This window comes from Neomonachus schauinslandi, chromosome 10, assembly GCF_002201575.2.
Source record: "Neomonachus schauinslandi chromosome 10, ASM220157v2, whole genome shotgun sequence".
NCBI classification, from domain to species: Eukaryota; Metazoa; Chordata; class Mammalia; order Carnivora; family Phocidae; genus Neomonachus; species Neomonachus schauinslandi.
Window position 1 is genome coordinate 77,210,817 of NC_058412.1, and position 16,562 is coordinate 77,227,378.

A 16,562-nucleotide genomic window follows, 5' to 3' on the forward strand; every position below is an offset into this window, starting at 1 on the left:
TCCCACCCCACCCCCCACTCCAGCAACCCTCAGTTTGTTTCCTGAGATTAAGAATTCCTCATATCAGTGAGGTCATATGATACATGTCTTTCTCTAATTGACTTATTTCGCTCAGCATAATACCCTCCAGTTCCATCCACGTCATTGCAAATGGAAGATCTCATTCCTTTTGATGGCTGCAGAATATTCCATTGTATATATATACCACCTCTTCTTTATCCATTCATCTGTCGATGGACATCTTGGCTCTTTTACTTGTGGGTTGTTTTAAGATTCCTGAGTGGAATTATATGGTATCTGTCTTTCTCAGGCTGACTTAGTTCACTTAGCTTAATACCCTCTTGGTCCATCCATGTTGTCACAAACGGCAGGATCTCATCCTTTATCTGGCTGTGTAATAGTCCCTTGTGGGGACACATTTTCCTTATCCATTTGTCTACTGATGGACACTTGGGTTGCCCCCCTATCTTGGCTACTGTAAATAATGCTGCAGTAAACATAGAGCTGCAAGTATCTTTTTGAACGAGTGTCTTCCTTTGCTTTGGATAAATACCCAGCAATGCAATAATTGGATCATATTGTAGTTCCATTTTTAATTTTTTGAGGAACCTCCATACTGTTTTCCACAGTGGCTGCACCAATTTACATTCCCATCAACAGTGCACGAGGGGTGCCCTTTCTCCACATCCTCACCAACACTTGTTATTTCTTGTCCTTCTGATTTTAGCCATTCTAACTGGTGTAAGGTGATATCTCATTGCTTTGACTTGCATCTCCCTGATGCTTACTGATGCTGAGCCATCTTTTCATTCATCTGTTGGGCCTCTGTATGTCATCTTTGGAAAAATGTCCATTTAGGTCCTCTGCCCCATTTTTTTAATCAAATCATTTGCTTTTTTGGTGCTGAGTTGTGTAAATTCTTTATATATTTTGGATATTAACCCCATTTCAGATATTTATGATGAGTCTTTTTTTTCATGTAGGCTCCACACCCAGCATGGAGCCCAACACGGGGCCCGAACCCACGACCCTGAGATCAATACCTGAGCTGAGATCAGGAGTCAGACACTCAACTGACTGAGCCACCTAGGCATGACTCTTTTAGGATGACTCTTTTAAGTGTGGTAAATACTACCTCAAAGTGCTGAATATCACACTATCTGGTATAAAAATGAACATTAAATAACAAAATATTATATACTCATAAATGCAAAATATTATGCAAAAGTATTTTTAGGTTTTTCCAGTCATATTCCCATTGCCCAAAACATTTTTACACACTTAAATTCCTCTTTAGAATCAGTTTAGAGAATAAAATTAATAACATGTTAACCATGCATTGTTGCTGAAAACCTTAAGTAGAATTATTCCAAATGATTTTTGGTGGGTTCTAAAAACTGGATGGCCCTCACACGGGAACACATAACACAATGTGCCACAGGCTACAGAGTAGCCCGTTCGGGGATTACATTTAAGTGTACCCCAGACGGTGTAGTCTGGGGAAGACACCCCAAACTGAGGAAAGGTTGGAGGAATCATGACTGTTAAAAAACAGGGAGAAATGGGACACCTGGGTGGCTCAGTTGGTTAAGCGTCTGCCTTCGGCTCAGGTCATGATCTCGGGGTCCTGGGATCGAGTCCCGCATCGGGCTCCTTGCTCAGCGGGGAGCCTGCTTCTCCCTCTGCCTGCCTCTCTCCCTGCTTGTGCTCTGTCTCTCTCTGACAAATAAATAAATAAAATCTTAAAAAAAAAAAAAACAGGGAGAAAAGAGTCCTAAATTCTGTACAATGAACATCAATTCTAAAAAACACAAAAGGGTTATAAATTCTTCCACGGCGGCCTAAAAGCAAGCCAGCATTTGTGAAATCACTGACTAGGGATGGTCACAGTCTGTCAAATTTATCATTTCAGCCAATTTTCTAGGTAACTGACTAGCGCTCAGTCAAATCCCAAGGGATATTCTAGAATAAGGACATGAAAACTAATTTTATATTTTGAGGGAGAGTTCTACCTAAAAGTACTAAAAAAACTATACTAAATATATGTTCAACAATACCAACAGAATTTATCAAACATGCTAAGGGCTGATATCATATCTGAAAACAACATACCCATTTTACTACCGAGTTGTAGGAAATGTATTTTATAACCTAACATTTGGGACCCACTGTCTCCTCACATCTGTTATATACACAGAAAAAATCCATCATAAATCACACTATGAATAAGAGGTGTAAAATCTCAAGACCAAATAGATTTCAACAGTCACCAACCTTTCTACATTGACTGGCTTATCAAATTTGAACAAGATATAGTCTCCGGCTACTGGGGTGATAGCCCAGAAGAAATCCTCCCCCATGTAAGTTTTCTCCAGTGTATGTCCTTGGTAGACCTTCAAAGAAGTAGATATCTCTGCAGGTGGGTTTACATGGATTTTAAGAAGTAATGGTTTCATGTAATCTTTATCCTAGGAGGAGAGACAAGTATGCTGTTAAACACCATAGTCTATTTATACTGAAGAAGAAGAGCAATGACTATACAGTAAATAACAAACTGTATGTGCATGAGAAAAATAAAATTAAATCACCAACCGTGAGTTTCTGAATTTTTCCTGATAGAGAAGAATGCAGACCAACATGTTGGAAAAGGGAAGGTCTGAAGCGAATTCGCAGATTTGCTTTCTGTCTATCACAATGTTTCTAAATATTGAAAAAAAAAATCACATTAGTGTCAAAGTGAAATCTTGTCCTCAACAGAAAAACCAGAAGTCTTTTATTAATTTCTTTCTTTTTAAAGACAGAGTGGTGGTGGGGAGAGGGAGAGAGAGAGAATCTTAAGCAGGCTCCACGCCCAGCACCAAGATGATGTGAGGTTCCATCCCACAACCCTGAGATCATGACCTGAGCTGAAACCAAGAGTCGGACGCTTGACCGACTGGGCCATCCAGGTGCCCCTTCCAGAAGTCCTTTTAAAGAATATTGGAAAGAAAATCCAACTTCATCTCATAATTCCAAGTCATAATTTTTAGGGTCTTCTTTAAGACATTAAGAGATTTGCTATCTACTAGATAAACAGATATGGAAATTTACAATAAGCACAACTAAGAGAAGATTTAATTTCAACCATCTTCAGGATATGTCAAAATGTACATTCGACTTTTAAAATGCACACACTACAGACTAGAGGTTTGGTTCAAATATACAGAATATCTTTAATCGGATAATATAATGAAGAATTTGCAAATAATAAAAGGCACATTTTGTTGCATTAAAGTAATCTGAAAATGCAAGGCAACAGGTTGACCATAAGCAAGTACATGGTATCTCAAGTTCCACAATTCAACTCCAGTTGAATACGGGAGACTCGTACTTCCACATGAAGTGCCTCCCGGCCTAGACTTCAGATTACAACCTGTCCTCACGCTTGGTCCTGGTGTAGGGAACCCATAATGCCAGCAGGGCCCTCCCTGTGTGTGAACTTGGTACTTCAAGACAGCCCCAGCTATCCTGTCAGGCTTTTACCAACTCTTCTCATTTTCAGTGACTTTTACAAGTAGTAGGCCAAGAACGTACTGAAAAGACATACTCGTGTATCTTTATTTGTAAGACATTTCCACTTGGAAAGGCCTCCAATAATTTTCTGGGTACTAAAATGCTTAATTTTTCTCAAGAGGTTTTACTTCATTACTGTTATTACTAACACTAGAGTAGAGGTAATAGAACATATTCTATTTACACAAATCGAACTCCTCAAGTGGAAGGCGAGGGAAAGGAAGGAAGGGAGAGTAAAGGAGCAGAGCAGGGGATGGGGGGGGGGGGAAGGGAAGGTGGGGGACGGAGAGGAAGAAGAGAATGAACAGTGCCTGAGACTGAGCCCTCTCAATAAGCCATGGACACACGGGTGTCTGAGGAGTCAAAGTGGGTTGAGAAACCTGTGGAAGAATGTGTGATGCTCAGAGGGGTTTTCCAGACCACTGTCAAAGAGATATTGTTCTGGGGGCCAGCAAGTATGTGGTGACAGCTTCCCTGACATCCTAGGGGAAGCAACTGAAGAATTATGGGCCACAGAAAAACATGGCCTAAGGAGCAGTGACAGAATAGATAGGTCAAACTGGCCAAAGGGCTGTGTGCTAAAATTTATAGATGATTTAAATGGTTTTATTTTTTACTATCAGAAATTCTCACCTCCCAGACTCATTTTAGAACCTAACCCTATAGGAGATAAAATACTGAATGACCAACTGAATGCAAATATACGGTAGGAGTGTAAAGATCACGTGAATTTTCCCATGTCCTACAATAAAAATTCCCATAAATCACAAAGAAAATACAGGCCAGGACTTACATCATAAAAATGAATTGTTCAAATCAATGTATATGTTCAGTTATTGTTGGAAAGTAGCTACTTTGCTATTTGGCTATATTCCATGATTTGCTCTAAGAAAGTGTTTTAAAAACAAAAAAACAAACAAAAAAGAATGTAACAATAGCTTCCAAACATCAGAAGGCAGTATCCTAAAAACTAACTGGCAGGTAGGATGATCAAACTATTCTAGATAATACAATAAGTCATGAAGTCAAATTAATTGTTTGTTAGAGTTAAGTCATCCCTATAAAGACACATTCCCATAATAAAGAGTTCCTGTTACCACATGTCGAAAATAACTTATTTTTAAGAATGTGTATTCACATTTATGCTTACACAAAATAAATACTTTTTTCCAGAGGCACAATTCAAACTGGACAAGAAAAACATATCTAATTACTTTTTACAACAAGATTTCTATGGAAATAACATAAGAAAAAAATCATCATTTGCTTACTTACCTGCTACCATCACCCCAAAGGTCAGCATATTAGTATGAACAGTGGTTTCTTACAAGTAATATACTAAAAAGTACTTTTTGACTTGCCATTGTTTTGGTATAAAATATTACTTCTATTTTAGTCCTTATTTCCAGATATGTTGGGGCCTGATAGTGTCCCCAAAGGATTTGAAAAAAGAAAGATGACAGAGAGTATGAAGAAAGCTGAAATAACCCCCACCCCCAGGACAGATAGAACATCGATAGCCCACAGTAACGAAATACCAGAGCCTGAAGACACCGCTAACATTTATCAGCAATTTAAAGAAAGGTGGACTTCACTGATTTACAGGATTTTCCACTGTTTTTTTTTTTTAAAGATTTTATTTATTTGACAGAGAGAGACACAGCGAGAGAGGGAACACAAGCAGGAGGAGTGGGAGAGGGAGAAGCGGGCTTCCCGCCAAGCAGGGAGCCCGATGCGGGGCTCGATCCCAGGACCCTGGGACCGTGACCTGAGCCGAAGGCAGACGCTTAACGACTGGGCCACCTAGGTGCCCCTCCACTGTTATTTAAAAGTCCCTCTAATTTAGGAACTTTCTGTCAGTTCAAGAAAGCAAGCACTTCAAATGTTAAGTGAAAACACTGTTTTCATTCAGCTATTTAACTGTTCATTTACAAAATCTGGCTCCCCGAAAGTCACTTTCACGAGATACAGAAAAGAAGCCTCTTCCCGTTAGAAGGTAGGGGAGGGACAGTAAAGTATCCCTCAAACTGAGAAAGCACAGAGTTTTATTCAAGGTAACTGACGGTGGGTGGGTGGGGGTGTGTGTGTTGGGGGGAGGGGTGGAATTGGGTGGGATGATGATCCAACCATGCAGTTATTCTCAGCAAGGTCTGGACCTTAGTCCACAGATTTTATAGAGCAAAAGGACACACTGTAGTGAGCAAGGGCCCTGTAGTGAGATCAAAGGGTTTGCATGCACCTGACAGCCAACCTTTAATTAGATCTCCTTGTACCACCTGTGTGTCAGGAAGGGGAAAGACTCTATCATCTCTAACAGATACAGGGCAGACCAAAACAAGCCCTCTCCATCCCAGCCTAAGGTGGCATTTCTAACGTACATATATGAATCATCATGAGCCCTGAGCACGTAGCCCCAAGAGAGGTCATGGAGTGAACATGAATAAAATGACGGGCCGGAGGAGCGTCAGCACTCCTACATCCACCCTCACAAGAAATCAACTTACTGCATCTTTTTCAGGGTTGCAGACTTTTACCCAGAGTATATGGTCCAAGAGCCAATCAATGGGTTTCTCCTTATAGAACATAAATATGAATTCCACAATCAGAGTGAGGTCTGGTGCTTGAAACATTTTACCTGAAAAGAACATTCTCAGTCAATAGCTGTTATAAAGAAACCAAGCAACAAAATGGCTTAAATAAATGAGATCTATACAACAAGAACATAAAAGCTTGTGCTTTCAAATAAAAGTCATTAGGAATAACTTCCCCACTTGTCTTATCAAAAGCAAACAAACGTGCTTCAGCTAAACATTCTGAATTGTCACCTGGGTATACACAGAACTACTAAACTCCTGACTTTCTCCATTATAAAATCTATCACACAGCTACTGGCTCAAAGGATTCAAGAACCAAGTCAGAGATTTGTTTCCTTCATGTCTTATTAAAATTCCTCCCATTTAAAAAAAAAAAAAAAAAGAACTTTAGGTTCCTTTAGGTTTAGGTAAAAAAAAAAAAAAATTAACCAAATCAATACATGCAAAAAACAAGGTCTAATGCTGTCGTCAACGAAACCTTCACAAGTAAAGATGGTTTTTGACTCTTAAATTAAGTTTTGAGATCCCCAACAAGGTCAAAGGCCCAGCCTCTAATACTTAAGGTTTTAAAGTACTACAGGAAGTTAAATGTGATCCTCTGGGTGTTTTTTAAAACCTGTAAACTTCCTGCAATTCTTCAACTTTCAACATGTTCTCCTTAATTGCAGAATTTAGGGATTTTAGTGGAAAAAAATTTTTAAACGAGCACCTTGCCTAGTCTATGAAAGCAACAAATGAATAGGAATTAATCACTGAACAGGAACTTCAAGGACTACACCAAACACCAGGAACTCATACTAGAAAACATTTATTGTGGCACTCCTTTTAAAAGAACCCTGATCCTGCAAAAGCACTGGGCCATAAAAGAGCAACTGGAGGGGTCAGTAAAGAAATCAGATATGCTCAGGACCAGAGCTGGCTATGTGCGCGTACTCCACAGTAAGTACTGCAATCCTAGAAGTATCCAAATATTATTCTGGGGTGACTTTCATCATTTCATATGTAGAAGTTATAAATTTCCTCAAAAGCAATCCATTTCCAGAGGGAAAAAAGGCAATTTTAAGGTAAAAGAAATTAATTTAAGATTCCAAGAGTCACAGTTATTTCTGAAAAGTAGGTAAATCTGACACTTTTCTTACCAATGAAGCCCAGCTGGGAGAACTCTAGTATCATCCATTCCTCAGAAGAAAGTTGAAGTGCAAAATTTTTTATAGTGTTAAAGTAATTCTGTTTGACAATAATATCATCTTCAAGCTAAAGAAAGTTGAACAATCAGATTAATAAATCAGAAAGAGATGGAAAGATTCAGATAAAAGGACATTCTTTATTATAAGAAAACTCAAGCACACTTTTATAATGCAAATCAAGAAAAAAATGGTCAAAAAAGGTGAAAATACCAAAATAAATTTTATTAAAAGAAAATGAGGAAAATAAAATAGGAGAGTCACATAGCAGGTCACCTGAACCACTCCCTTACTGTGGGAAATCACAGTCCCACTCCATGAATACTCTTTCGGTCCTTTCATAGTGCCCAGCATGATTTCACACTCTCCTTTTTACTTTTCAAAGGAAAAGAATTTTTGTAAGCCTTTAATATTTTTTTTTTATTTTTACATAATACATGTACTAAGTCAAAAAGCCAACAGCTTTCTTTCTCTGCCCTCCAGGCTGCCAGTTGAGGTAACCAATGTTAAAAGTTGGGTGCGCATCCATTTGACACTTTCTATATGACCATCAGCACAAAAAGACCCATATGTACTTAAGGTTCCCATCCACATTTACATTTTTATAAATAAGGGAGCTTCTTATCACAGTCTTTTTTTCTCTTAATACATCATGAATATCTTTCCAGGTTAATAAATATTTAGTAGGTGTATAATATTCCATGATATCAATGTAAAACAATTCATTCAACTCTTCCCTGATTGTAGGCATACATCCAGCTTCTCATTTTTGTCAATACAAACAATGATGCAATAAATATGCTTATATTTACATATTAGTGCTTTTCATTTCTGTAGGACAGATTCCTGAAAGCTCACTTTTGAAATTTTAAAAGATATCTTCAGGGGCACCTAGGTGGCTGAGCTGATTAAGTGTCTGACTCTTAATTTCGGCTCAGGTCACGATCTCAGGATTATGAGATCGAGCCCCACATCAGGCTCTGCGCTTAGCTGGGAGTCTCCGTCCCTCTTCCTCTGCCCATGCCCCTGCTCTCTCTCCCTCTCTCTAAAATAAACAAATCTTTTAAAAAATATAAATAAACAAACAAATGATAACTTCAAACTACTTAAGAAACTGGTGATTCAGAGTGCCAGTTAATCCCATATGCTCAGTCAACATCATGTGTTATTTATGCTTGGAATTTTTACCAATTCAATTGGGAGCTGACAAAGATCAGGGATCATAAGTGTATGCAAAGACTTCCTCCCTAGAATCTCCTCTTATAAAATTTTCAAGTCACAAGGTGATTTTAATATCCTAAAAAATTTTTTCCTTTTATTTCATGTTATCGCTTCTAGTTACCTGCTAAGTAATTTTCACTTATTTTGATATTTAGATTTTTCATGTATTTAAATCCCACAAGCTTTCTTCTTCCTACCCATGAAGAAACAGCAGGGGTATCTGGAAAGACAGGATACTGACTCACCAAATATTTATTGAGCTGCTATTGTGTTCCAGACACTTTACTAACCCTAGAGAATATATCGGTGAACAGAAAAGACATGTTATATGCCTTCAGAACTTTAGGGAAGCTGGAAGGGAAACTAGACAAAGCTCAGAACTACACTGACATCTAGCTTTCCTTTATGAAAGAAGAGGGGCCCACGCTCAAACCTAAACACTGTCTATGCCCAAAGGAAAGATGATCCCTAATATCAGGCAGTTCCAATTTTTCCAATAAGTAACTGCAAAAACAAGTTTGGACTATTTAAATGTATAGAGATGTAGTTGAAATATTCAAATGCCTGTTTAAAACTTAGTACACTGATTTTGGTTACCAATTCACATTTTTACATTCAATTAGGAAAACTGCTTTGTTCCACTCTCACATCTCATCAAACAACTTCACTTTTATTTCTGGGCTCTCTAGTCTGTTCCACTGATCTGTGTGTCTAGTTTTGTGCTTGTACCGTACTGTTTTTATTCTTACAGCTCTGTGGTCTAGTATATCTTGAAATCTAGGATTGTGTTACCTCCAGCTTTGTTGTTCTTTCTCAAGACTGCTTCGGCTACTCAGGGTCTTTTGTGGTTCCATACAAATTTTAGTATTATTTGTTCGAGTTCCGGGAAAAACGTTGTTGGTATTTGGGATTGCACTGAATCTGTAGGTTGCTTTGGCTTGTATGGACATTTTAACAATATTAATTCTTCCACTTTATGAGCATGGAATATCTTTCCATTTGTTTGTGTCTTTAGGTTCTTTCATCACTGTCTTACAGTTTTCAGAGTACAGGTTTTCATCTCCTTGGTTACAGTTTATTCCTAGGTATTTTATTCTTTTTTGGTGCAACTGTAAACCGATTGTCTTCTTAATTCCTTTTCCTGCTACTTAGTTATAAGTGTATAGAAACGCAACAGATTTCTGTATAGAAGCAACTTCACTTTTAAAAAAACTTAAGGTAACTGTAGATTCCTATGTGGCTCTAAGAAAGCAGACAGAGATCCCGAGTACCTTTCACCCAGTTTCCCCCAATCTAACATCCTCCAGTATAACTGCACCACAATTGACTGACCATTTAATTCACTGACCTTATAAAATTTCACTAGTCTTACAGCATTCAGGTATGTGTGTGTGTGTGTGTGTGTGTGTGTGTGTGTGTGTGTGTGTGTCTAGTTCCATGTAATTTTTGGGAGAGAGAACAATTCCATCATGAGGATTCTTGTGCTACCGCTACCCCTTAGATCAACAGCCATGTCCTCCCTTCCCCTCTTCCAGCATCTGGTAACCAACAGTCTGTTCTCATTTCTACAATTCTGTCATTTCAAAAATGCCATATAAATGGAATCAAACAGTACATAACCTTTCAAGATTGGATTTTAAAGTCCCCACAGTCCCTAAGATCCAAGATGTGGTGTGCATCGATAGTTCATTTCTTTTCATTATTCCATATTCCATGGTAGAGTGTGTCACCTGCTGAAGAACATCTGGCTTGTTTCCAGATTTTGGCTAGCACGAATAAAGCTAGGAACCCTCATGTACAGGTTTTTTTAGGGAGCAAATGTGTTTCTCTGACATAGGTATTTTGTCATGGCAAGAGCCGGTCTTTAACAACTCTCACCTCTCACTAGTGATCACTAGTTTACAGAGGGAAGCTAAAAAACAAGATGCAAAATACTGTTTTTACAGTATGTAAATGTGCTATCAGAAAATGAATATTATATCTTGGAATATTATACATGAAATACTTTATATATTTTTTTGCTTAAATTTTTTTGAAGTACAAAAAGAAATAAAAAACTAGGGGTGCCTGGGTGGCTCAGTCAGTTAAGCATCTGCCTTCGGCTCAGGTCATGATCTCGGGGTCCTGGGATCGAGCCCTGCATTGGGCTCCCTGCTCAACGGGGAGTCTGCTTCTCCTTATCCTCCTGCCGCACACCCCCCACCCCAGGCTCATGCTCTCACTCTCTCAAATAAATAAAATCTTAAAAAAAGAAAGAAAAAACCAGTGGTGGTTACCCATGGGGAAAGGAGAAAACAGGATGGGAATGGGAATAAAAGTGAGATTTCTGTGTATCTTATTTTATGTAAGGTTTTGATTTTGAAATTTTTTTAATAACTAAAAAGGATAAAAATTCCTAAAAACTGGATATGAAATGAAACAATTAAACCAAGTTTCATATCAATTTGGCAGCATGGTCACACAGTACAAAGAATTTCTTCCAGTGGCTTTCAAACACAGAATTTTGACTATATATCCATAGTAGGATATATTCTAAGGGGGAAAAAAAAAGGACAAAGAAAATTTAAATAGCATTCAGCAGTTTAACAGTTAGTAGTGATAATGGTATTATTATTCTGAAACTATTTCAGACATACTGTAGAATAAAAGAATTATGTTAAAAGGATAATGTTTTTAAGAACCAAGCCCTAAAATCTTCATTTGACTTGGGAATATCAATATGAGCTTGTAGTTTTCCCCCCTGAGAAATAAGCCCAAGAAGCAAAGACACCATAAGAGCAATGAGCATCTCACGCACCCCGATTGTGGTCTTAAATACTATTTGCCTCCAAACACAACAGGACTCCTTACAGAAATGACTGATTCTAGATCTGGAACAGGAAATGTGTAAATCTTGTGCCAGTCAGCAAAGTAGTGATCAAAGATTACTGGACTGTCATGGAAGGAATACAAGAACCAGTTTTTTTTTTTAAAGATGTTATTTATTTGAGAGAGAGAGAGAGTGAGAGAGACAAAGCACTAGCAGGGGGAGTGGCAGGCAGAGGGAGTGGGAGAAGCAGGCTCCCCACTGAGTTAGGAGCCCGATGCGGGGCTCCATCCCAGGACCCTGGGATCATGACCTGAGCCGAAGGCAGACGCTTAACCGACTGAGCCACCCAGGCGCCCCACAAGAGCCAATTTGAAGAGATTCCCACTGGTTTATGATGTACCAATGTGAGCATCAGTGTGAATAATGATTGCAAGGACTAAGGCAAATCAAATATATTTTTAAAGTCCTTGAGTTCATAACAATGTTTTTTAAATGGCCACCACTGCAGACTTCTAGGGTACCAACTTTAAAAATTAATGAAGAGAAAGAATAGGCATTTATTCTGCCTTTCCTTGGTGAACTGTTTTTTAAGGTAACCAAATAGAGAGGAGCGAAAGTTCTTTACACAAGAACTCAGCTTATAAGAACGTTACAAATTACAGAATTAGAAAATGATCACTTGGCCACCTCTAAGGAAATAACTTATCTGGGGAACAATAATCGATGATTTCGGAAATCACAGGGGGAGTGGCTGCTGGGGAGCTTTATAAAGGACAGATGGGGCTGACACCACCAAGCCCACTGATTAATGTTGGCATCACTGTAAGTGGGGCAACCAGATATAATGGGTCTTGTGATGTGATTTGGTAGGAATTACACAGTGCCACCCAGGAAGTGCCTGAATCACCCAAGAGCATTCCAGAAGACACTTCGGTTCCAAGTCAGCAGTGATATAGCACTTTATGGAAGTGTGAGATTCTGTCACAGGAAACTTCATTCCAAGCCATAAATGTAACACTAGTACAGGTGGCTTTTTTTTTTTTTTTTTTTTCCTCCTTTAGGGCTATGCCTGTACTGACCAGAGAATAACCTCTGACTCAGCTGCCTTTTTAAAAGCACTCTCCCAAAGTCCCGGGTAGGATACCCCCAGCATGTGCAACCACGAAGTCACACGCCTCGCATAATTATCAAGTCTGTATTAAATCCCTTTGCTTCTTCACACTAATTCTCCCCTCATTTTGCTGGGTGATCTCTATCCTTCACAAACATTCAAAACCGATATTAAGCCGAGGACTTTTCAGGCTAATGCATTCTTCCCACTTTGTAGATCATAATGAACTCAATGAGAGAATTCTATATAATATGAAATTATGTGAAGACTTCAATATGAAGCAACTCCCTCTTTTCAGAGGCATAATTTTTGAGAAAATTGGGTAATTTTAGGGATGTTCATTGGATTCATCTGTGACACAAGTGAAAAGTTGGGAACAATCTCAATGACCAACAATAAGGTCATTATGATATCTGAATAATGATAGTTCAATAAGTGATTAAAAAGTATTCCTACCTGTAATTACTGGCTTGTAAAGGTGTCTACCATATGTGAAATGACAGTAACACAGGCTATGAGACAGTACGGACAGTATGATCTTGTTCTTGCAAAAAGCTGTATTAAATGAGTAAGTATGTGTAAAGCCTAAGTTGGAAAGAACAATGTACAACATATGTTAAGTGTGTGGTAAGTGTCGGTTCATAGCTACTGTGGTTATAACAGCACATACACACACCCTGCTTAACTGAAGTTATATTCATCCTTTTTTTTTTTTTTTTTTTTTTTTTTTAAGATTTTAAGAGAGAGTGGGAGAGCAAGCACAAGCAGGGGGAGTGGCAGGCAGGGGAGAAGCAGACTCCCTGCTGAGCAAGGACTCAATCCCAGGACCCTGGGATCATGACCTGCACCAATGGAAGGCAGACGCTTAATCAACTGAGCCACCCAGGCGCCCCCTCCATCCTCTTTCTTAACCCCATCCTTTCCTTAATTTTCTAAACGCTTATGTTTCCTATACTCCACACACACAAAAAGTGCTTTAAGATTCTATTAATTCTATGCTTAGAGAGAAATTTAAAACAAATTTTAAAAGCAATGTGACTACACTTTTAAATTCTCTCTATAAAGTTCTTGACCATCGTGTAAATATATAGAGGCCCTAGAACAAACAGCAAAGGTTCAGCTACGATAATATGGGACACATGAGATAAAATGTTTTGAAGCTATTATCTTGAAATCTAAGTAAGACTTCTCTAAGACATTTAAAGGAAATGTACTAATTAAAGGATACCATGTTTTTATGCTCCCAACTCTTGTACACTGTTATATACAATGTTATATTCTGACCCTATCATCATTAACATTTCTCAACCTGAGAACCACAAAAGGGTGCCTGCACCTTTGAATGCAGGTGGCCCAAGATAAAATGTCAAAGGAGACAAAGTCTGTGCTCAGTGAGACTGCCCTCCCAGGGGATAGCAAGCTTCTCCTTCTTTCCTTCCCTCTCAAACCCCTCCTAGCAGCTGTAAAACCATTTATTTCCTTTCTGATTCAGGGACCCAGAGCCTCTTCTTGCCACTCTCATCAAAACCCCTTCCAGGGAAAGATCTAATAAACTTTTTATACTAATAAATAAATAAATAAACAACTGACAGGCTCAGTGTGCTACATCACTCAGTGGTATGTGCATTTTGAACAAGGAATAAAGACCTTTGGTTAAAGAAATGAAATTCCAATTGTAAAATTTAAGCTTAAGTCACTAAGGAGAATGAGATTTGGAAGAAATAAGAGCCTCCTACAATTATTTAAGTTGTTGCCTACCTGGCTAACTTAAAAGCCACATCATTACAGACTTATTCTTTGAGCCATGCTGCTAAAAGCTGGGCCATTAGAGCTAAACGTCAGTTTTATTATCTTCAGTATAAATGTACATGTACTATAGCATTAAAAAAAAACAAACAAACAACTATCTTACTGTAAGACCACCCAAAAAACTATCAGAAAATCCTTCTTTAAAATTTGCCAAGTAATTAAGCCTTAGTTCTTTTTAACAGTGGAGACAGGGAAAATGAGAGCAAAGATGGAGGGATGGGAGAAGAGGAAAGAGACGAGTGACCTGCCCACTGTCACACCATTAAGTGGAAATCTAGTGTTTGTGCTAAACCAGAGAATGGAAGAGCAGAGCCCACATTACCAGGGACTATGACAGACTCTTCTGCTCTCTGATATACTGTTATATATCTTAGAGGGCTTACACTTTCAAAACTTCCTGTTTTAATGAACATATACTCTGGATACTACTTTTTCCTTAAAAGTGTGAAAAAACATTAAAGGACAAACCACACTTACCTGAATGTAATATATTCCCTTTTCCTGAGCATACATCATTAGAAAACAATAATCTAGGTTTTGCTTTGTTCTCCATCTGAAATAATTTTCAAAAATGAGTTAGGAATCAGACTCAAATTGAGCAAAACAAGATTAAATGTAAATATTTTATAATGCATACTGCAAGTTATATTTTATAATACATATACATACATTACATATACACCGTAGACAATACATATATACAAAATATCTGTCAACCCATAGATACATGTGTATCTATATACATAAACACAGGATACACCCATGTAGGAGAACACGAAAGAGAATTCACTTTTCTCTAATGAAACCTTTATCAAAACACTAATCATCAAGATGTCCTGAGGAAAAAAGGAGTCCTTCAAGTAATTTTGGGAAGCACATAATATTCCCCTTCTGGAGACATATTCGTATATTAGAGGCACTGAAACATACAACAGTAAATGCATTTGTTGAATAAAAAACTTTTTAGTCTAATATTTCCCAAACTCCTTTGACTGAAGGCCCTTTTTTTCAAATGTAACATCTTAACGTCTCCGGGAAATTGTGCTTCAAAAACTATACTTTGGGGGTCACTGCTTTGCATGAAGGCAGAAATTAATAAATATTGTACTGAATGCTTAAAAAACCCAAAACACATTAAAGTTTACAATATTAAGTCCTTTCAGGGAATTCCTGGTAGCCTATAGAAACAGACTAATGTTGAATAAGAGAAGTGGTTGTAATAGTTTTTAAAAACAACAACAATAAAAGGTTTAAATCATACTAAGTAAACTTCTCCAGAATATACCTTATAAGTTGTTCTGAATTTAATGAGTCCACCTAGAATTTACTGGAACCATTCCTAAATTTTTTAAAACTAAAATTATATTTATTGAGAGACAACCAATTACATGGATATATCTGTCTTTCAGACAAATTAACAACTCAAGAAATATAATCTCTTCCCAAAACACTATTTTTTCCTTTTTTCTTGTGACATAAAATCCAAAACTAATGAATATCTCTTAGATTACATTGTTTTTAATAACAACACAATAAAAGTTTTCCAGTCCTTCAATTTTAGAGATTTAGAGACAAATAAATCCCAACTGGATTTTTACATTATTACGATATAAATCTGCAAAACAGTAATATTGTTATCACTTCCACTGAATCAGTTCTCATTTACTTTGCATACAGATATGAGGTTTCTATCTGAACTAGCTTTTGAATTATTATGACTATATTCTTAAGTCAGAACCCCACAGAACAGCAGTTATAAAAGTTATTGATCGGGGTGCCTGGGTGGCTCAGTGGTTAAATGTCTGCCTTCAGCTCAGGTCACGATCCTGGGGTCCTGGGATTGAGCCCCTGCATTGGTCTCCCTGCTCAGTGGGGAGCCTGCTTCTCCCTCTCCCTCTACCACTCCCCCTGCTTGTGTGTGCTCTCTCTCTCAAATAAAATCTTTAAAAAAAAAAGTTATTGTGCATACCAAATTCAACCTCTCATTAGAAACTGCACATAATTTCCAATCAAATAACCAAAAATTCATTAGCTCTCACAAATTAGCTGAACCCTCAAATGTGCTACATTTCAGTAAATACTTATTACATGGTAAACATTTGCTACATATCATACTCACAAGGGTGGGGGGTCTTAAACAACACAGGCTCACCTTACTCTTTCTTTGGAGTCTCCAAATGTCTCCTTTAAGTTTGTCAGGTCAGGATAATAGCTTTCAGGCGGGGATATTATTTCCACCAAGCCAGAACTGATTTCTTTAGAAAATCTACCATAAGAAAGGT

The 16,562-nt window shown here is 37.9% G+C and overlaps 1 protein-coding gene across 2 annotated transcripts in view; it reads right to left on the reverse strand.

The window, feature by feature from the left end:
* MGAT4A (alpha-1,3-mannosyl-glycoprotein 4-beta-N-acetylglucosaminyltransferase A) overlaps positions 1 to 16,562 on the reverse strand; it is a 116,982-nt gene that overhangs the window by 13,888 nt on the left and 86,532 nt on the right. For both annotated transcript variants that reach the window (XM_021701173.1, XM_021701172.1), the window contains 6 exons: positions 16,433 to 16,546; positions 14,758 to 14,833; positions 7,286 to 7,400; positions 6,057 to 6,187; positions 2,593 to 2,700; positions 2,275 to 2,468 (listed from right to left, as the gene is read on the reverse strand). In XM_021701173.1, coding sequence (XP_021556848.1) covers positions 2,275 to 2,468; positions 2,593 to 2,700; positions 6,057 to 6,187; positions 7,286 to 7,400; positions 14,758 to 14,833; positions 16,433 to 16,546 — 738 coding nt within the window. The remainder of the gene's footprint in view (positions 1 to 2,274; positions 2,469 to 2,592; positions 2,701 to 6,056; positions 6,188 to 7,285; positions 7,401 to 14,757; positions 14,834 to 16,432; positions 16,547 to 16,562) is intronic.